The sequence below is a fragment of the Helianthus annuus genome, chromosome 10 (assembly GCF_002127325.2).
Source record: "Helianthus annuus cultivar XRQ/B chromosome 10, HanXRQr2.0-SUNRISE, whole genome shotgun sequence".
Classification (NCBI taxonomy): domain Eukaryota; kingdom Viridiplantae; phylum Streptophyta; class Magnoliopsida; order Asterales; family Asteraceae; genus Helianthus; species Helianthus annuus.
This window is the reverse complement of record NC_035442.2, coordinates 97,539,457-97,562,395: the sequence shown is the minus strand read 5'-3', so window position 1 is coordinate 97,562,395 and position 22,939 is coordinate 97,539,457. Positions and strand designations below refer to the sequence as shown.

Sequence of the window (22,939 nt, the reverse complement as noted above, 5' to 3'; positions counted from 1 at the left end):
CCACTGTCATCGGATTGGGAATGACACTTATAAATACAACTAGTCTAGTACATACAACATGGGAAGCCCCCACTTATTATTGTAAAGATTTGGGAACAAGGGTACTGGGTAACGCATGGTTATGAAACGAACTAAGATTTTCTGAAACGAACTCATTAACTGAACAATCAACTGTGAACTCGCTCAACTTTGTTGTTGGCTCTCTGTTACATGCCTTGCACGACGTTAGGTACTCATGGAGCTTGCACTGGGAGGCGCAGTCGTTGTGGGACATGGATAGTGGACGCCATGTTAAAAACACTATGACATTTTAAACTTAATACTTATGTTTGGGTTTTCACATTTATGTTTCCGCTAAACAGATAACTATGCTTTATTTTGAACACCTTTTATATTGATGGGTTGAACTTTATTTAATACTTGCAATGTTCAATATGATTGGTGGCTTGATCCTAGTCAGTCACGCCTCCATGCGATGATACTCCGCGAGTGGATTTCGGGGGTGTGACATATAACATATTCTTCCCCAATTCAATCATCTCCCTCAATTCTCAAACCCTAAAACACCATAATAAACCTATCTCTTCCTCTCTCCCTCTTTCTCTCTATCCCTCTTTCTCAAAACCACAGGTCCGAAACTGACTCACTCTGGCAGGATTTTCGATTTTGTAAAAGTTTGAGGCAAAAATATTTAAGTATTTTATGATTTAGTTTTGTTGTTTTGTAGTTGTTTTGTACACTTTTGTTGCGTGATTCTCTCTGGCAGGATTCAGTTTTGTAAAACTTTTGAGGTAAAATATTGAAATATTTTATATGTGTTTATAAAAGTTTGAAGTGTATGCGGTTTTGTTTCCGGGATGGTTTTCTGTTGATTCCGGCTAGGGTTTTGCAGTTGTTTTCAGCTAATCCTAAGTGAGATATTGAGATATTGGTAGATTTGATAATTGTGTGTGTTCATATGTGAATTTGTAACTTGTTTATTGGGTCTCAGTCCCTCTTTCTCCCAATTCAGTCTTAATGGATTTTCGGTAGACACGCTTACGACGGCGTATTCTCCGGCCATCGTCCCGGTGGAGCGCCGTTCGATACGTTTCCGGAAAAGCTTCTGATGTACAGATCTCCGTTATCGAGGTGTTTTTCGGTGGTTACTACACTGGACGTTGTACCTAGGGTTTCGGGAGAGAAAACTGAGGCGAAGACAATGGTCGTTGGAGCAACACGACGGCTGACAGCCTGAGATCTGCTCCGGTGCACCGTCGTCATCAAGGTTGTCGGAGAGTTTTGGGGAATGAGATTGGGAGGATGGCTGGTGATGATGATGTTATTGATGCCATTGGGGGTTTTATTTTTTAGTTTAATTTTTTTTAAAAGGACATAAGTGCCCTCACATGAGTTGCTGATATGACTTAACGTGTAAAACAAACTTGGCTAGGACCAAAGGACGTAGAGTGTAATAAGTTTTCCAAATAAAGGACTGTAACTGTAATTATTAAAGTTAAAGGTCATCCATTGCAACTCGCTACAAACATAAAGGACGAAAAGTGTAATTTTTCCATTAAAGTATGATGAAAGTACTTAGTTTTCATTTTTTTTAACAACGAAGATGTGTTATAAGTCAACCGTAAGCGGGATCTAGCAAGACGCTAGAACACCGAAAATACAAGTAACAAAGTACTTAGGTTACATATTATAAAACGTGTAAGTTTTGGACATTTAATATTGGTAAATTCAACAAGAACATGGGTGATTGTTCTTCTAGCTTCAGTAGATAATAAAACATTATGTACTCAAAAGAAGCTTTCACTGCGGAAGATTAATCTAGTACAAGTAAATTTTTTGATATGCAAGATGTTTCTTCTATCTATCTTTACTTTCTATAAAAGGAGAAATCTGAGTGACATAAGAAAAACTGATGTGTCAGCCAGAGAGGCTGTCCAACAAGGCTTTTCTTATGTCATTATTGCATCATAAAGCCTAATATATAAAATCATTTAAAATTCGGTCTAAACCTCTGCCAGGGTAAACATCTGCTCATTTATATGTGACTTTACTTTAATACCTAGCAGTAGTTGTTGTTATCTTCCGTAATGCTTTTAGATCAGCAGATGTTTAAGGCTAATTACTGGGAACTTCAAATTCAAAAATGCATGAGAGTAAGTAATTAGCAATTAATGCATGTTACTCAGAAAGTCCTGTCAATCATCCTTCTTATATAAGGCTTTTCTTCTCATTTCCCTCTTCATATTTCATCACACTTTCATCTTCTCTGATTTTGAAATTTGAAATTTAATCACAATCCGAATTCCGAATTAGAAGCATGTCAATATCAGTTGAGAGTAACAATCTTAGTTTTGTTAACGATTTGAATCCTGGGAAAGATATGTGGAACATGAAAGCAAGAATTGTTCGAAAATGGAATCAGGGTTACAAGATGGATCTCATCTTCATTGATGAAAAGGTAATTTGTATCTCTGCTTTTCCATTTTATTAGAGAATGTAGTGGTGTATGCTAAGAAGATACTTTCTTTAAATGTTCTTCTGGGTGGTAAGATTCAAGCAGGTATTAAGAGTCATCTGATACCTATTTTTGATGGACAACTTCAAGAAGATGCTGTTGTGATTCTGTCGAAATTTGGTGTTGGTGAGAATAAAGATTTATATAAAGTAGTAGTGAAGCCTTATAAAATCAACTTTTATAGATGCACAACTGTTACTCCTGTGAGATATTGGCAAGGTGTTGAGTATGGTTTCAACTTCAGAGCTTATGAAGATATTCTTCAAGGAGAGGCGTTAAACACTTTGAGTGTTGGTAGTGTATATTTTTGTAATCATGTCTTGCTTGTATAATATTAGAGAGTTTTACCTATATTCTTGTATAATGTGATCACATAGATGTTGCTGGATCTGTGATTTGTTGTGGAGATCTTGAAATCTTTGATCGACCTCCAAAGGAGACTAAGAAGATGAATTTCGATATTGAAGACTTGGAGTAAGTTGTTGTTTACATGTGCAGTTATGTACTGATCATTGTTTGTATTTAATGATGTTAATAAATAAGATGAAGAATGTTGGTATTTAATGTGAGATCATGGTAATGGTAATAAATGAGATCTATAGTGTTTGTATCTAATGCTGAATCATGCTAATAAATGAGGTCTACAGTTTATTCTTAGTGAATATGTTAGTTAATTTATGACTCATTTTCTACTTTAATAAATGTCATAATTTTTCTTTGATTTTCTGTTTTTAATAATTCAATGTGGTTTTGATATTAGAGATTTGTAAAGAAATGGTCATAAATTAGTCTTTAGTATGTCATCATATGAATATTCTTTTCATGTAGGGGTAAGGTTTTGCGGTGTACTGTGTGGAATAATTATGCTCTGCAGATTAAGGACTTCATTTCTAAAATCCCACCTCATGAGCATGTGATGGCTGTTATACAACATGGAAAGTCTAAGGAATGGAAATGTATTTTTGTTACTTTCTACAAATCATAACTATACTGTTTATTTCTGGCAATATAAAGACAGGTATACATTAAATATCTATATACTTTTCCATGTAGGTGAATATACTGTTCAAAGTGATAAGTTTGCAACACGATTTTTTCTGAATGAAGAACGAGCTAAGGAGGAGGTAATTTGTCAATGTAATTTCTATTGTATATAGATGTTCAAGTCAAATACTTGGTTTCATGTTATTTGTATACTAATTCTAATCATTTGTGGTATTCAAAAGGCTTATACTGAAGTTTGGACAAGGGAGTGGTTCTACTTCTCAAACAATACTATCGTCTCAGAGTGTTTTTCCATTGCATAAAGAATTTGTAACTGATGGTGTGAAGAAACATGTTGATGAGATTAGTGAGATAGAAAAGGTTTCACATATTTTAATATAGTTTGGTTATTTGTTTGGTTTGTCACCTTCATGTTTGTCAAACTAGAGATTGCAAGTTCATATATTGTTTTTACATGAAATGTCTTGTGTTGTGTTGTGTTGTGTTGTGGTTGCGACAATTAAGATTGTGCAAGAATAGTATGGTTGGTTTTATGCTGCCTATCATAAGTGTTTCAAGAAGGTGATGGGTAAAAGTGAATACTTGCAGAATGTTGAAAATGTTTCAGATGATATTGTTCGATTACCTGCGACTTCTTTGGTTTGTCCCAAAGGTCATAGTGGATGTACATCGATCACCACAAAGTAAGCAATATGATTATTTAGCGTTATATGTAAGTAACATTCTAAGACTGATATTTAAATATAGTTTTACAGTTTACTTAGTTATTTGTGTATATTTCAGGTTCAAGATGCAAGTCCGGGTGCAGGATGAGAGTGGTAGTGTTTCTTTTGTTATGTTTGATAGAGATGTTCAAAAGCTTCTTAGATTAGTGGCGAGTGACATAAGAGAGAGGCAGGTTAAGGCCAATGATACTGGATTCCCTCATGAGATATTTCGATTGGTTGATAAGAAGGCTGCTTTTAAGATTGATGTTTCAGAGTTCAATCTTAAAAATGACTATCGTGTTTATACTGTGCAAAAAACATGTGATGATCTAGTAATAATTGCTACGTTGGTTGGTGGAGATGGTAATGGTGATGAAAATACTAATGAGGTAGCATATAAAATTACTCTTTCAATCTATTTATTTTTCTTTTGAGTTTTAAACACTGGATTCTGCACTTTTTTATATGATATCATATATTATGATCCTTTAGGTTACTCAAGAGGTAGCTGACGTTAAAGATGTTAACCTTTCAGAATATTCCCAGGTGTCTGCTGAACGAACTTCAAGTGTGAGTATTTATTTTTAAAGTATGTTTAGTATGTTTAAAAAGAGTTCATTATTTTATTAAATGAGATCAATAGTTGTTTTGTGATCTGTTGCAAGGATGTTGTCTCTGTTACGGCTGACTCTTCAGCTGTTGAAGTTGAAAAGGATTCTGGATCAAGTCCCAATGGAAAGCGGATCGCTCAAGATGCTGATATTGTTAACGTTGGTGAGTTATACACTAATGTGAGAAGAACCCGGAAGAAGCTGACTAAGGCGTAGGTGCCGCTCGTGATCCTCCTTGTTCTTGGAGTAAATTAGAATGTCGTCAATAAAAACGATAACGAAGTCGTCAAGGTATGGCTTGCACACGCGGTTCATGAGGTCCATGAAAACCGCTGGTGCGTTGGTTAACCCGAATGGCATAACCAAGAATTCATAGTGACCGTATCGCGTCCGAAACGCGGTTTTGGGAACGTCTTCCTCTCTGACTCGCACTTGATGATAACCAGACCTTAAGTCGATCTTAGAGTAAAAGCTCGACCCTTGTAACTGGTCAAACAGGTCGTCAATACGAGGCAAAGGATAACGGTTTTTGATCGTCATCTTGTTGAGCTCGCGATAATCTATACACATTCGTAAGGACCCGTCCTTCTTCTTCACAAATAAGACTGGGGCTCCCCAGGGGGAAGAGCTAGGTCGGATGAAACCCCTATCCAACAGCTCTTGGAGTTGGTTTGATAATTCCTGCAGTTCTCCTGGCGCAAGACGATAAGGAGCACGAGCAACTGGGGCTGCCGCTGGGGCGAGGTCAATCTGGAATTCCACCTGACGATGTGGAGGTAAACCAGGAAGTTCCTCAGGAAATACGTCAGGATATTCCCGAACAACTGGAAGATCCTCGATCTTCCTTTCATCAGACGATGAATCGGTAACAAGAGCTAATATAGCAGGATAGCCCTTACGCAAATACTTCTGAGCCTTCATTGCCGAAACCATGCTAACTGGGGTCCCGCTGCGATGACCTTGAACTGATAGAAATTCCCCACTGGGAAGGGGAACACGTATGATCTTCTCCTTGCAGAGAATCTCTGCTTGATACTTGGACAACCAGTCCATACCAACGATCACGTCGAAGCTTCCAAGAGTAATAGGAATCAAGTCAATGTCGAAAACTTGACCCAGAAGATCGATTTTACACCCAAATAGAACATGCGTAGCTTCGATTGTTTTACCATTTGCGATTTCTACTATGTGTTTCATTACAAGAAGTGTAGGACTTAACCCTAATTGGGAGCTAAACTCTAAAGACACGTAACTCCAGTCGGCACCAGAATCAAATAAAATAGAAGCAATAACACCGTTTACTTAAAACGTACCAGTAACCACGTTGCCGTCGTTCCGCGCTTCCCCAGCTCCCAGCACAAACCCGCGCCCACGCGCAACATTACCCCCGTTGTTCCCTGCATTGTTATTCCCGTTACCACCCCCTGTGTTCTGTCTCAGCTGAGCCCCACACTGATAACACCCTTTCTGATTACCCTGAGTTTGCTGAGGCTGTTGCCTACCCGCCTGCTGCGCTGGCTGCTGCTGAGCTGGAAGTGTGGTCCTACAATCCCTGGCCTTGTGCCCCGGTCGATTACACCGATAACAAACTCGAGTACACTGCCCCTTGTGATGAAGATCACACTTGCTGCACAAGGGTAGCTTCCCCGCATATGATCCCTGCCCTGATCTGTTACTCGAGTTCTGATTTACTGATGCTGTCTGGCTGAAACTGCGGGTGCTGCCAGTATCCGTCTTCTTCTGAGGCTGTGTAGAGTTGGACCCCTTGTCCGTATCGTTCCACTTACGTTTGCCATCTGCAGCAGATGCAGTGGAAGTAGTGGCAGCTGTGGTAGTGCTAGAAATACGAGGTGGCAATGAGTCGCTCTCCACCTCCTGGTCAACGATTTTATGTGCCAATCTAACAATCTGGGTTAGGTTATTGAGGTTCGCTGCTGTAACTAAACCCTTCACCCGTGGAGGTAACCCCTTAATAAACAACTCGATTCTTCGGGGCATGGGTCGGGACAAGTTCGGACACAAATCAGCTAACTCATACGACCGCTTCACATACGCCTCGATTTCAGACCCCACCATTGTCAGATGATAGTACTCATTCTCTAACTTCGCTATTTCATCTCGAGGACAGTATTCCTCTCTCATCAGTTCTTTAAAATCATCCCACGTAGTGGCGTTCGCCGCCTCAATACCTAGCAGTTGGACCTGGGCATTCCACCAGGTCAAGGCACCATCCTGAAGCGTGCCTGCTGCAAACTTTACCCTATCCCCAACTGGGCAGTTACATATCGCAAACACTGACTCCGCCTTTTCGAACCAGCGTATAAGTCCTACAGCCCCTTCAGTGCCACTGAAGGTCTGTGGCTTGCAATCCATGAAAGTTTTAAAAGTGCAGACCGGTGGGTGAGGCTGGTTTTGTGGCGCCGGCTGACCTATTAACGAAAGAAAATAAACCAACAAGTAAGACTCAAGTTCACGATTCAAAGGAAAGAATGTCTGGTACATGCCATACCAGCCTGATAAGCTGCCAAGGCTGCAGCCACCTGGGCGTTGAGTAATGCTTCTAGCTCAGCTTGGGTCATATGGATTTCGCCACGCCCACCACCGCGGCCTCCATTACGTCCACCACGACGACCTCCACCACGTCCGTTCATGATTCTACAAGTATGGGAAGAAGGAACGGATTAACAGATCATTTCAAGCGGATGTCAAGTATTGCTATAGTATTCACAGTTTTCGAGGTTCTAATACAAAATTGACTATCAACGTGGGATTCCTTTTCACACTAGTCGAGATTTACTGGGACTCACATACACCCCACGTTATTATTATGTGTGCACCCATAATAATAACCCGTTTTGCATGCTTATCTCAGTTCCTCCCTACTCATGTTAAAAGGTTTCCCCAAACTCATGCAGTACGACGGACGACATCACAATATAGAGCATGTAAGTTCATGTAGAGTCCCATTCTTAAAATACGTAGCATAAACAGATAGCATAGTAATTCGTATTGTAATATCAAGTGTGCGTTCGAGTGTGATACTAATCATGAGTATGTACTAACTATGCTATGTAATAGTAAACAAGAGACGAACCTTGCTGCCTGGAGCTGAGTGTCATGGTCAATGTCGTATCAGTATGTCGTATCAGTTCAGTTATAGTCTGGTTTTATAAAACATTTTTAAAACCAAATTCACTATAACCAGTGGCTCTGATACCAAACTGTCACACCCCCAAAAATTACCACCTAGGGAGTGTCCCTGCTAGGCGTGTGACGACTAGCAATGAGCCACCAATTACATTGAATCACAAGTTTGAAATAAAACTTCATTATTTAAAGATACTGAAATCCCAACATAAGTTATTCAAAAACCATAAGTTTAGCGGAAGCGTTAATGTATCGTAATATAATGTTATCCAATCAATCATAGTAAATAAATGTCTAATAATAAATCCATCAAGCAACCATGACCACTCGCGCCCTCCAGCCAGCAAGTTCCTGCTTTCCAAGTACCTAAGGACCTGCGAGCATGTAACACGTGTATCAGACAAAGCTGGCGAGTTCACAGTTTTAGAAAACGTTTGATTACCCGTTGTATATAAAATAGTTCAATACCCAATGCAAGTAATATTGTTAATATCTCATTTCCAAACACGGACGGCTCCTGAAATACATGACTGCCCTTCCCACGTACTCCTATCTAGTGCTGGGCCAGACTGGGTCATTAGTTCACCTCCGTCCTCTACAGGCACGGGGTGAGGGTGCCAAACCTAAGTAGCGCTACTAACTAATACCCGATGAGGGACTTACAAACGATGATAGGTGAGAATATTAACCAATATACCCGTTTTTACCCAAAGACTTATCCCCCCACGGAATACCCACTGACTGTCCCCAACCACTGGGACGCATGCTCGAATGTAGTGAACTCACCTTGGCTTGCTCGGTAGAATTATTTACTCGTTTAACAACAGTGATTTACCAAACCCTATTACAGTTACACATAACAGTCAGTTTGCATACCAGTACAACACGTATCATTTCTCATTCAATCATCAGTTGGTGCACACGAATACAAATGTTCACATTCATCACTAGGCATGGTATACCAATTAGTCAAGCACAATATCTTTCGGTTCACATTTATCCTTCGGTTCACAGTTACCATTCAATACATCAGCTATCATTCGATACACTTATCTTTCGATTCACAGTTATCATTCGACACCACAGTTATGTTTCGACACCACAGTTATGTTTCGACACCACAGTTATGTTTCGACACCACAGTTATGTTTCGACACCACAGTTACGTTTCGACACCACAGTTATGTTTCGACACCACAGTTATGTTTCGACACCACAGTTATGTTTCGACACCACAGTTACGTTTCGACACCACAGTTATGTTTCGACACCACAGTTACGTTTCGACACCACAGTTATGTTTCGACCATAGTTATCTTTCGACCATAGTTATCTTTCGGTCCACTGTTATCTTTCGGTCATAGTATCTTTCGGTTACGAGTATCAAACAGTTACACCCTATCACAGCCCTAATCATCACTGACAGTTATATGATTAAGCATCACAAAACTCTTGCATCGATTCATTGATGTGTTTACCAAATCAGTAATAATCACTCAATAACATAATTCCCAAACATCAATTAACATGATCAGATCAGTGGTCTAAAATCCTCAGGTCTATTCATATAATTATCATCCCTAATATGTATTACATGTTAGCAGATCGTTGTTCCACACAAAACAACCAATCATCATACCAGAACCATTCATAATCAGCATTATCATCATCATAAACAGAAATCAAAATTGGAAACCAATTGCAATCACATGCATAATCAGCATCTATATTCGATCCATGAATAAAGCTATTACTACATAAGATTAAACAAATAATCACAAGTGTTTTTAATCCACTAGCCAAACAAGAATCACACTAACCGGAATCTGGATTACGGAATGAGATCTTCGAACAGGGAATGGGTCTGATATGCCGTCACACACACACACAATGGAACTAGGGTTTTTAGAAGTTAACTATCGACCTACATGCATTCACGTATATATAACGTATCACAGGAATGGGCCAAGCCCATTAGAAAGACTGGGCCGAAAGATCTGGATTCCAGTCGAAGGATCCTATCTTTGCTCGAAGGACAGAGTTTGAATCGAGAGTTAGGTCTTATGTTTGGTGATCCTTCGAAGGTTGGATCCTTCGGTCGAAGGATCTTTGGTTGAAAGATGTCTTGGTCGAAGGATCATTTACAAGTTGTAACATATTTCCACTAGCACAATGATTTTACAAGATTCCAAGGATATGAAAATACGACAAAGGAGTCGGGGAATAGGATAATACTAACCTCGGGAATTCGGGTTGTCACATGGTATGTAATATCTACGGTTTGAATATCAAGTAAGGTTAACCTTTTGTTTGTTATATAATATCGTTATTATACATTAAATACATTTTTGGTGATATTGATGGACTAGATAAGTAGTAGGGTTGTATATTATTGTTAGATTGATGAATGACAATTTAATCAATTGGTTAGTCGGAAAACTGTTGGGGTCTGAGATACATTAACATCTGTTAGAGGCTAAGCACTGTTATAGCGTGCTAACATCTGTTAACCCCTAAGAACTGTTAAAGATCTGTTAAAGGCCAAGCACTATTATAGCGTGCTTCAACAGACCTTATGAGCTGTTGATCATCATCTGTTAAAGATCTTATATTATATATCTTCTGTTGAATTGTGTAATATCTGTTGGTCCACAGCAGAACTTAGGTTCATCATACATTTGGCTTCATCAGCAGAGGTTCTCTTTAGCAGACCTTTGCTTCAGCAGTCTTTGTCTTAACAGACCTTTTGGTTCATCAACATAGTTTGTTTAGCTCATGAGCTGAGGTTGTTTGGTTTAACAGACTTTTCTTTCAACAGTGGTTGTCTTCAACAGACGTTTTGGTTTGCAAAGTTTAGCGAAACAGATGTTGAGTTTGTCCCTTTGGCAGGAGCAGATTTTTAAAACACTGTTATTTGTAATTACAAGTTGTATACTACTTTATTAATTTTGAGTCGTATATTTCTTTTTGTTGAGCGACCGAGAAATGTAATGGAAAATAGTAATGTTTAGATGCAAAATATAGTAATGTTTACTTGAAAAATATAAAAAGATAAAACCACAAAGTTTTGAAAGTATATAACTTTATATACTAACACTACATCACTTCATTCTTAAGTTAGTTTTCGAACAAGAAAGTTGTTCATCAAACATGTCAACTAAAACATAAAATCATTAATTGGTGTAAAGATGTTCAAAGACTATGTCAACAAACTTCAAAGTGTATTTTATCCCCTGTTACACTTTTTTCTTCGACTATCTCAAACCGCAGCTTTTTCCCCACAGATATTCCCGTTTCAACCATAATACGCTGCCAGTTTGTATACATCACTAGATGGTTGTTGTCATCAGGCCTTCTAGGATCTCTCCTAACAACCAGCTGTACCAAAAACTTCACATGACCAAATGACAGCACAGCTCTACGGTAGTCATTTAGTTGTTGTTCTCGAACAAAGTTCCTTGGTATTGCCTGTAAAGGAAAATTCTTTCTTTAGTTATTCATTTAAAACAGCATATACTTTAAGTAATAACAGATAGATCCAACATTATAAGTAAAATCAACCATATTAAAAGTAGATATGTAAATACCAAGCTGTATGTCTCTATAACATAGTATTCAAACTGTTTTTTATAATGTGGACGCTTTTTGCGGTGTTGATGATTGCTACGGCGCAGTGATGTTTAGTCTCCCCGTGAAGTCCAATCCCGTCTTTGTTAAAAACCTTTACAGTGAAGTTAAAGTCATCTTTTGGAGTACTTCCCATCCATCGAAACAGCAGTTGGTAGCTTTCCTCAATGTCATTTTCAAAGCAAAAAGTTGTCCATCCTGGTCCCATAAAACCAGCAGCCAATTCCTTTTTGTTTTCAGGAGAGAAAACATAATACACATCAACTTTACTACTCTGCTTTGGTCCATGTACTTTTGCAACCAAGTTATCAATTTTTAGTCTCCTCTCCGACAACAGCTTCAGGAAATCGTGTGGTAAATGCTATAATTTTCATACATTTCAGAAATGTCATATTAGATTTTCTATAGGATACAAAATATAAATTAGAAGTTTTTCCAACAGCCCAAAAGATACACTGGCAATATATAAAAATATGGTAGCAATTTTTAACCTGCTTGCAGTATGTTTCTTCTTCAGCCTGTATCAAGCAACCATGAATATAATCTCTGTTCGAGCCATCGTTTCTAATCTCCAACCCCTTATTGTTCAAAACATTTATCTCAAATTTTACTTCCTTCAATTTTTTTAAAAACAGCTTGTCTATGTTCTTATTTCTATAAGTTTCAACAAACCGAGTCCATTCTGGCCCGTTTATCCTCTTACTTTTATGACCGATGCTCTGTAATGCAATCTTATACTTAAATTAACCAACTTTATTACTTCACACTTTCTTGGTAATTGGTTACTCATTATCCTTGGAAGTACCTATGTATTTAAAAAACACAACATTTAATATATCTTCAATTTTATAAATACAGTTTTTTAGCATACAATTGTGATTTGAGCTAATTTGTTCTAAGAATATTGCTTACCAATCCCTCATTAGGTCTGTCAATTCAGATACATTGATAATTATCATAAACTTTATCTGAAAGTAAAAAATACAATAACAATTTAATACTAAAACATAACATCAATTGTATCTGAAAAACATTATATTTAAGGTATAAAAAAATATCCGACACTCTGTAGGACCAAACTTATATGTTGTGTACTTCAATATGGTCCCTACAACCAACAATATGAATCTAACACTGTGTAAGACTAAATTTATATTCTTGTATAATAAAAAAGTATTATATGGCAATAAAGTTTTCAAATATCCATGTTTGTGTCAACTTCAAACTTCAGAGGAATGACTGCAGTGAAGGCTATATTCACTTACAAATCAGACATATGAGTACTATAAACTGATTGCAGATATTTTATCAAAATTAATATTGATAGAACAAATTTATTAACACCGCATTGCAGTTCATACAATAATTCTAAAACCATTCGTAAAATATACAACCAAATATTTATGAAACAATAATATTTCAGATTCTTATTTAGATGGAATAAATCAAAATGTAACTAAATAGGTTGATATAAATATTATTATAAAATAAACAAAACAAGTTCATATAAGTTTATCTATTTTAACATCAGTAGATTATGATTTTGATGTTTATATAATTTGAAATGAGGAAAGTGAAAGGAACATGTCAAAGCATACCTGTAAAATACACAAGAGAACAAAAAAAAAATACCTGATGTAAAACTTTAAACTTCTAATCGTCAAGTCTGAAGAAGAAGAAACTGTAGAGTTTTTTTCGCCGGAGAAGAAGAGGTGAGATTGTATTGGGATTGTTGAAAGTAAGATATTTATCTATTAACTTGTAATTGTTTATTTATTTAACTTATAATAATCTTTAATATCGGGATTTAAAAACTATTTTTAATTATATAAATATATGAATTAATAGATAAGTTTTTCTTATTTAACATTAAATTTATATTCAAGCAGTGGTTACTGTTGTTCAAAAATTGCCCCGTTTTAATGTAAAGGGAGTAAAGTATAAATTTTACAAAACTTAATTTCAACCAACCAGTGTAAATGTAACATCTGTATTAACTCCATTTAATACTTTTCATCTCCATTATTGAATATAAGCTCCAGAAAACATATTTCGAAGTTTTCTCAAATAACTTTCTTATCAAAATCGACAAGGTTCTATTGCATAATATAGATTACACGCTATAAGACCAAGTATTGTTTCTTTGAATTTATTGTTTGTATTATAAATGTTAGATTAATCATTATTTGATGTTATGAGTATGTATTTGTCACTGACGGCGTTTCATATTCTTTGTTGAAGCAAATAATAGTTGATGTAATCCGGTGTATTTTTATCGATTATGTACTGCATTAACTTAAATGAAGTTACTGATAGCATTCTCTGTCACAATTTGTGCATGCATCTTCGTGATGTTGTCTTCTACATTACGATTGATAAATCAACCATATAATTTTTAGTTGATGCTCATTTGCTTAACTGTTGTGAGAGATGATGATTTTTGTTTTGTGCTTTGTTTTTATAACACCTTAAGTGTGTGATTATACAAATAGTCCGGTTAATATTTGGTACTTTTGTTTTTTAAGTGTTTATTTAGTTTAAGGGATGTTAGTGATGTCTATTTTATAATGTTGTTTGTCTATGACTTTTGTTGGATGCTGTTCATCTTTATAACTTGTAAGTTTAAATTGTTTATTGCAGATATGAATCTATCCAATCAAACACCATCCTTTTTAAAATTCCTCAATGAAGATGACTTTATATTTTTGGTATGTTTTTTTAACTTTCTTGCTACTATTAGGATTCTACATTAATTTTTGATGTAAGATGTTTGTTAACTACTGTCGCAGAATATACCACTTGATTTTGAGACTCTGTTGTGGGGCAAGGAGGTCCCGTACGGTCGAATTGTAGAGTTACTTTGACGGTGACAAATCATGGTTAGTACGAGTAAGGAAGAGAGATGATCATTGTATATCTACGGATGGATGGACAAAGTTTGTTAGAGATTGTTGTTTAAAAACCAAAGATGCTGTATTGGTAAAAGCTATTGGACGTTTGTAATTCGTTGTCTCATGTTTTAAAGAAAATGTCTACGAGAACTCTTACATTTCAGCAAATATTAGACCTGAACTTGGTATGACTGTAAGTAACGATATATTATTTTGTTACTTACTGTAAACATTTTTTGCTAGCTCAACAACTTGCTAACATCTGTTTGCCCTTTTAACGCCTGTTTCCTTATAATCTTAACATCTGTTGACTAACCTTTTTAACTTCTGTTGACTAAGTCTTTTAATCTCGGTTGACTAACATCTGATATTTAAGATCTGTCCACGTTGCAACCTCTGCTGGACATAATGGATGACAGTTGTTACGAAACCTCTGTTGGATAGCAACATAGGTATGTAATAGTTGATAGCTAAACAGTGGTTAGGTTGTGTGTAAATACTGTAACTACTGTTGACTAACCCTGTTGAGTAATTCTCATTTTAACTTTTGTATGACTAATCCATTGTAACTTCTGTTGCTCATTAGTTCATATCAAATTTGTAAGTCTGCACTAAATATTCCTTTGCTTCTTCTATAGTTAATTGCTGACAAATTTTGGAAACAATTCTATGGTAAAAATTACGAGTATGGGATGGCAACTATCTATCTTGGTGAAAGGTTTTGGAATGTGCTGATGAAAGGTTGGACTGATGGATGCGGATTTACTGATGGATGGTTAAAATTGATTGAAGAAATTCCCATAGCAGTTGAATCTTGGTTGGTTTTCACCATGATTGCATCTAAAACGTTTGAGCTTTCCGTTTTCCATTCCGAGACTGGAACTGAGGTTTCCTTCAAGAAAGCTGATGTTGTTGTTTTGGTTGATTCAGTTTATGGAGATGATGGGTTTGATTTATTAGCTGCGGTATAAAATTTTGATGATAAAATACATTGTTTTGATAACATGATGGTGATAAGTAACTTTTATTATATTATGCAAATAACTTTTGAAATCTCATTTTGTAGGCTAAACACAAACAGGTTCTGGATTCCAGGGAAATTGCTTTAGATGATGAGGATATTGGAGCTTCGGTTGGTAATTCTAAGTAGTTTACGAGTTTTGAGGATATTTTTAATGTATATTATTATGATTTAAAATATGGTTTCTTATATATGATTTTTCTTATAAATATAGTTTGCTGATGATGGGCTATTTGATTCAAAGATTGCGCGTCTGGTTGATGAGTCAGATGTTAAAAATGCTGTAAATTTATAATTTCCCACGCATATATTTTATTGTATAATAAGTATAAGAAGGTTTTTTTTTTTAAATTTTGTTGTAGCCTGGAGATCATTCTGTAAAAATAGCTGATGTTGTTAACGATCCTCAACTACAGTCTAAAGATTTTCCTGTTCGTGACATTTCTGCCTCTTCAAGTGTTGTATCTAATGTAAGCGTTTATTAGTTTTATACTGTCTATTTTATTATTGTCTCAATATATTGATATTCTTCTGTATGATTGAGTCTTAAACTTCAAAGCTGAGTTGAGAATATAGTTTGTGTTGATAAAGAAAGTTATAAAATTTCAAGAATTTAGAGTTGTTATATTCTAAATTAATTTACTTTGGTTGAAAATATTCACAAACTTTATGGCAAGACAATTGTAGAGGATAACGAAGCTGTTGATAGACCGTGTAAAGTTCAAAAGGTTCGTTTAGTATCATCCACTTTAGAATCAGTCTTACACTTCACCACACATGCTGAAGACAGGCTTGTAAGCTTTTGCAGTCGTTGCTTTGTTTCATTATTTCAACAATTTCAGTTATATATCAATATTTTATAAAATTCACTATTCAATTTTCTATTTTTTAGAATCTGCCATCAGATGTATCTTCTGCGTTGGATCTGCATACTGATAATCCAAAGCCTATCAAGATCCAGAATCTCAAATGTGAAGTCCAGGAACTATTTACAACATCGCAAAAAACTAATACTAGATTCAACTATTCTATTGTTGGATGGTCTTCTTATCTAAGATCTTGCAATATTGCTTTTGGTGATGAACTTTCGTCAGAGTTTCACAAGTCTACTCAATTGCTGAAGTTAAAAAAAAGTTGTGCATGTCGTGACAAAGATTAAGTCCTCTTAGTTTCATGTCATGATTGTTTGTGGTTGTACATTTGGTTCGTCAGTGGTACTAATTTTGCTTCTTGGACATGTTCTAAATGTAGTTATCTCTATAAACAAGTTATATTGTCAATGGGTGGGTGCTACTTTTTTTTTGTGGATAGGACAATGGAAATACTCATATGTATCTTATATATTAACTGATGATGCATATTTATAGTTGTCTTTTAGCTATAATAGATAACACTTTTTGGTACAATATCTATACACATATCCATATGTTCTATCAATATGTGTTATGCATGGTTTTCTAAGAAACGACCCGTGTTTGCACATGGGTCTTACCGCTGGTCTACTATAATTAAAGAAACCAATGTGATGGCACATGTCATTCATTGAAGCCATCTATTTTTTTTATAGATAATTAATATCAATTAAAACATCATTATAAAATTAAATTTAATACAAATTTAAACAATTTGTATATGAGATAATCTAATATTTTAAAAAATTTATCAGATTTCAAAATTATTTATCCTGAAATTAACAAAAGATGTACGCTAAATGTAAATTAATATAATGTAAATCATATATTTATTTTACTAAACTAAAGTAGTTAAGGGTAGAACCTATTTCAAAAATGTTTATAAGAGGTAAACAAAAATATTAATCAATGTTTATTGGTTATATACTTTTATTTTCATGTTCAACTCTCAACTCAAATACGGTAATAACTATGTTTACGTGACATTTATAAGAATTATCACCGCAATCACCCCATCCATCGTGTATCGAGTATATCCGTTAGTTTCTTTTAAAGATATAATTTTTTATTAGATTATTCAACCCTTGTAATAAACGAGGTTTTTTAAAGATATAACATTTTTATATTTTACTATACAAAATTACATTTATGCAACTCGTGTAATACACGAGGTTTTTTTAAAATATAACTTTTTTATTACATAGTTTATAAAATTAGATTTATTCGATCCATATAATACATAGGGTTTATAAAAATATAACTTTTTATTGTTTGTTATATAAAATTACATGTGCTCAACCCCGTATAACACATGAGGTTCTTAAAAACATAATGTTTTTCATTATTTAATATATAAAATTAAATTTGCTCAACCCATACAATACATGGGGTTCTTAAAATACAACATTTTTTATTAATTAATATATAAAATTACATTTATTCAACCCATGTAATAAATGAGATTTTTAAATATACATTGTTTTATTATTTGATATATAAAATTACATTTATTCAACCCGTGTAATAAACGAGATTTTTAAAGATATATATGTTTTTATATTATTTAGTATATAAAATTACATTTATTCAACCCGTATAATATACGGGGTTCTAACCTAGTATGATATATGCAAGACAAACATATATCAGCAAAATCATATAGAGGATCATTGGATGGTTGTCAAAAATATCTTAGAGAATTCTTCTTACGCGACGGTTTGTCTAAAGACATTAGTGTAAAGTGTTACGCTAATTTCTTTTAAAATTGATCTAGATGATTCTCGATCACAATCGAGATAACTATTCACTTCCAATGGAGGAGCTGTTAATTGAGTTTCTTTGCATTCTCCTTAAAAAGATGAGCACATCAATGTTTAAAAGGCAACATAAAGGACGTTCAGATGAAGTTCACAGTTGGTCTCAGGTAGAGGTAGAATAGAATAACATGGTTAAAGCATAATGATCAAACATCTATAATGTATTTTCTATCCTATAATTGGTTACATAGCATTTTCCGAAAGAAAGTGGATGACTATTTATCATGATTACCTAAAAACCAAAGAAGCGTTCGACCCAACAATTTTTTTTGTCCTTGTTGAACATGATTTGACATTTTTTTGAACGGTGAACTTCATGTATAAAGTTACCAAACTCTTCAAATATGAGAGCCCTGTATTACCCCACTCTAGCCAGGCTATGTTATCTTAACCAAGCCCACACTGGCTTTAAAGTTTGGCTTTTTTTTTGGGCCTTGGAACAAGATCTTAGTGGTTTGTGGCTGAAATTGATGCGTTGGCATTTTTGTAAATAATAGGGGCATTGGAACTCTTTGGAGGGGTAAAATAGGAAGATCCAAACAAGTGCACATGCTAATCACATGCCATTTTCCCCCATCTTATTTAAACGACAATAACTTTTTTATACGTGATTATTTTTCGAAAAAAATTACACCATAAAACTCAGTGTTTTTTTATCTTTCCAACGAGTATACTATTGATATACTTTTCGAAAAAAAATTAACTAGGTTTTATGGCGTTTTTCTGAACTGGAAGTTTTATGGCGTTTTTCTGAACTGGAAGTTTTATGGCGTTTTAGACTAGGTATTTTCATGGCGTTTTTCTGAACTAGGTGTTTTTATGGCGTTTTAACTAGATATTTTCATGACGTTTTTCTGAACTGAGTGTTTTATGGTGTTTTCAACTGAGTTTTTTCATGGCGTTTTTCTGAACTAGGTGTTTTATAGCGTTTTTAACTGGATATTTTCATGGCGTTTTTCTGAATTGGGTGTTTTTATGGCGTTTTATTTGAACACCTAGTTCATGTGAGTGGATTTTTTGACAATATTACCCCTTAGTGTAATTTAGCATCAATGCCACATGTCACCACCAAAATCGTTCTTACCATTCTCACACTTTTCACCGTTTTCTCTAAATCCTGACCATATATATATATATATTATATATAGGGTAAGGTTCATGCGAGAACCACCTATACTGCGAGAACCGCGAGAACCAATGTGAACACAACCTAAAAATCTAAAAAAACCCAACCCCCACCCCCCAAGCTAAAATGCTAAAAACTAAACCCCCCAAAAAACCTAAAAAATCAAAAAAAAAAAAATAAAAAAAAAAAACACAAAATTTTTTTTAATGTTTTTTAAGTTAAAATCGCTACTTTTAGTAGCCAAAAAATTTTTTTTTGGCTACTAATAGTAGCGATTTTTTTATAAAAAAATATTAAAAAAAACAATTTTTTTGTGTGTTTTTTAGCTTTTTTTTAGATATTTTTTGTTGTGTTCACATTGGTTCTCGTGGTTCTCGCAATAAAGGGTGGTTCCTAACGGATCCTTGTCCTATATATATATATATATATAGGTAAAGAGTATGGTACAAATCCCACTATCGTACATTATGTACGCTACAACTACAGCCATACACGTGTCCTGATTCAATTTTAACAAATAAGGGTATATCAGACATTCTATTCTATCATTTTACGACAGCTAATCATTGAATCCCGTCAATTATGGTGTTCGTTTCATAACCGTTCCATATAAATATTCTTCTTTTTCAATTTCGATTGCGGGGGTTTGATTGATTGATTCCACACAGAACGGCCATTTTTGCAGAGATTTCTTGAATCGTCATTTAGTTAAGTTTTGGGGTTTTTTTTTATTTGAAGTTTTTTTTATTATTAGATTTATAATCAGAGGTAGAAGTTAAGTGTTTATTGGAACTAATTGTTGGGTTACTATATCGCATGTGTTTTTTTATATATCGCATGTGATGTGTTAAAATAAACCGACTAGTAAAGGAATGGATAGGTTGCATAAATTCGCATTTTAAATATAGTCATTTCGCACACAATGAAGTTTAGTATATAATTTCGCAAATGTAATTCTAGATTTCGCAAACTTTAAAGATGTTTATCAATTGCAGCTTTTGATTTCGCATTCTTTTATGAGTAATTATTTTTATTTTTGCACTGTGTCTTTCAATTATTGAAATAAAATAATTCAGTTCAATAATTGATTTCAATAATTCATATCAATAATTTTTTTTATTATATATTCTATGTTTTCATCAGTATTGCAGACATGCAATTAAAAAATGGCAGATCTACCAACATCCTCTTCTTCTTCCTCTTCCGAACCAAGTATCAAGCAGGTTTTGAGGAAAAGGATTCAGCAACAGATTCAAGAGGATCAATCTTGTCAAGAGATGTTGGAGGCCAACATTTCTCGTGTAACGGAAAACATGAAGAGAAGACAAGAAATTCTGAACATGTTATCCCAGATGCAAGTGAGTAGTCTTAAAGAAATTGCAGTTATGTTTATGGTGGATTTGGGTGAGAGGGATGAGAAACAGTTGAAAGACTTGGCTGGTGCAGTAACTGTATTAAGATGCTCTATGAAGATGAAAATAGAGTTTCTTTCATCTTTTGAATGAACTTTTGTTTTTTTTTATGTATGTTTTGTTCCAATAAATTTGCATGTTTTGTTATGTAATGGACTTTGTTTTTCGCAAATTTTAAGAATTCAATGTGAAACATGCGACTTTCATACAAAACACATGCGAAATAAAAACAAAATTGGCAATTAAGAAACACCAATATATGCGATATTAAGAAGAGAACTAAAGCAGTTTGAAACATGTGTAACAGTTGAAATATGTAACATAAATACATCATCAAATGTAGTTTAGTTTCCCATGTCAAAATATATTTTCATCCTTTCTGGGATTTCCTTATCCAGATCTTTCATATATCTCTCTTTGTCTGGCATTTTGTCGAAAGCATTGGCCATTTTAATTATTTTAAGACGATGCATGTTGTGTTCTGACAGAATGATTTTGCTGAGATATCTTGTCCTTAGGAGATGAAATTGTGCTTTCTGTCTGTTGTTTACTTCATCTTCATTCACAAATCCTGTCGCCCATGGTTTTGGTCACCTTTGTACGTTTCCATGTGACGCATCGTAAACACTCCACAGTCTACGCCGTTATTCTTCGTCCTCCAATCCATTTCTTTTCTTTCTATCACTGAGGTTGCAAGTTGTTGTATAGCCGGTGTTGGTTTTAAAGCATTTTGTAGGTATAAAACCAATACCCTTCTCTGTAACATTGTAACATTGTGTTAGTAGCTTTTACATAAAATATAACATGTATAAGTATAGGGTTTTTGTATTACCAGTGTGTCTGGGAGCCCCTTGTATCTTTCCTTAAACTCTTGTTTTGCAGCTGAATTGTCAATCAGCTCAATTACGCCGGTTTTTAAGTTGAAGCACAACACATAGAAGTGGTCACCTTGAAGTACCGGAATAAACACCAGGTCAACCGATTCAAGTTTTTTTACCTCATATCTATTTAACATGTCTTCAAAATTTGAGGCAAATATTTTGAGTCGTTGGTCATCTGTGTATTTCTCCTCGTCGTAAAAGATATCTGGCTGTATGTTATGTAACAAGAGTCAAATCCATGAAAACAATGTACCAAATGCGAATAGTGTATGTACCAAATGCGAAATTACAACAGAAGGAGAAAGGCAAACATTTGATTTTTTTCACATGCGAATAGTATATACAACACATGCGAAATTACAACAGTATGAAAATGTTTCAATAGCAAAAATTCTGCCATAATACATGCGATTTAGATATAAATAGTTTGCGAAATCATTTAGTATGCATTTATCTTTTAGAATTTCAAATGACAAAATGTACATGAAAACATACCATCATTGTGGAAAACAAGAAGAATCTGTGTGGTGATGATTTTCTATCCCTTTTCTTCTCTTCAAGGTTTAGAATATCTACAAATGCATCTATCCCGTTCGATGCTACGTATTGTTCCCTGAAGAAGCTTTCAAACACAGCTTTGAATGTTGCAACCTCAGTTTTTGATCGGTAAAACTCTTCTCTGCCAGTCATAAAAACAAATAATTAGTTGTTGTTTTGTGTATATTTTTATTATATTCTTGTTTGTTTGATATATTTTTTTGCTACTTACTGAAAGTCTGCAAAGGTAGCAAATGTGAAGCGGATCACACTCAATTCTTGGTTCAAGAGTGCTTCATGCATGTTCACCACTCATTGCAGTAAGGTGAGCAAAATTTGTCTCCAAGTTCTGCACATCTTTTTTCACCTCTTATTCTTGCTTGTTCTATTGTCTTGTAAAGCAGTTCGTTTAAACCTTTTGGTATGACTTGTTTTGGAACTTGCTTTGGCTTTGTGCTTTTTCTCCCCCTAGTTTGTTTTTTCCCTTTATCTTCTTCCAATGTTGGCCCTACGCTCAAAACCAACTCAACTGAATGCAGTTCTTCAGCAGTTACCTGAGGGCATTCAGGTTCCATTTCCTTTTCAACTTCAACGTCCGTATCGAGTTGTGGGGGGTCTTTTTCCGGCACTTCTTCCTGGACCTTTTGTGTAGATTCTGTCAAGTTCACTGTCTCTTCGTCAACAGTTTCATTTTCACCAGTTTCTGCATGCCAGAGTAATTTAAGATATAC

General features: G+C 34.9%; 2 protein-coding genes across 2 annotated transcripts; one reads left to right on the top strand and one right to left on the bottom strand.

The window, feature by feature from the left end:
• The first annotated feature begins 2,317 nt into the window (after positions 1-2,317).
• LOC110882256 lies at positions 2,318-5,054 on the top strand. The gene is made up of 10 exons (XM_022130326.1): positions 2,318-2,458; positions 2,551-2,809; positions 2,893-2,989; positions 3,344-3,471; positions 3,569-3,639; positions 3,755-3,880; positions 4,109-4,203; positions 4,304-4,616; positions 4,720-4,797; positions 4,893-5,054. Exons 1-10 carry the CDS (start codon positions 2,318-2,320, stop codon positions 5,052-5,054), a joined length of 1,470 nt encoding a protein of 489 aa, XP_021986018.1.
• Positions 5,055-21,155: 16,101 nt separating this feature from the next.
• LOC110882302 lies at positions 21,156-22,511 on the bottom strand. Its single transcript, XM_022130357.2, has 4 exons — positions 22,441-22,511; positions 22,167-22,350; positions 21,623-21,880; positions 21,156-21,547 (listed from the first exon to the last, which is right to left on the bottom strand). The coding sequence occupies exons 1-4, from the start codon at positions 22,509-22,511 to the stop codon at positions 21,353-21,355; spliced, it is 708 nt and encodes a 235-aa protein (XP_021986049.2). The 3' UTR covers positions 21,156-21,352.
• Positions 22,512-22,939: the final 428 nt, after the last annotated feature.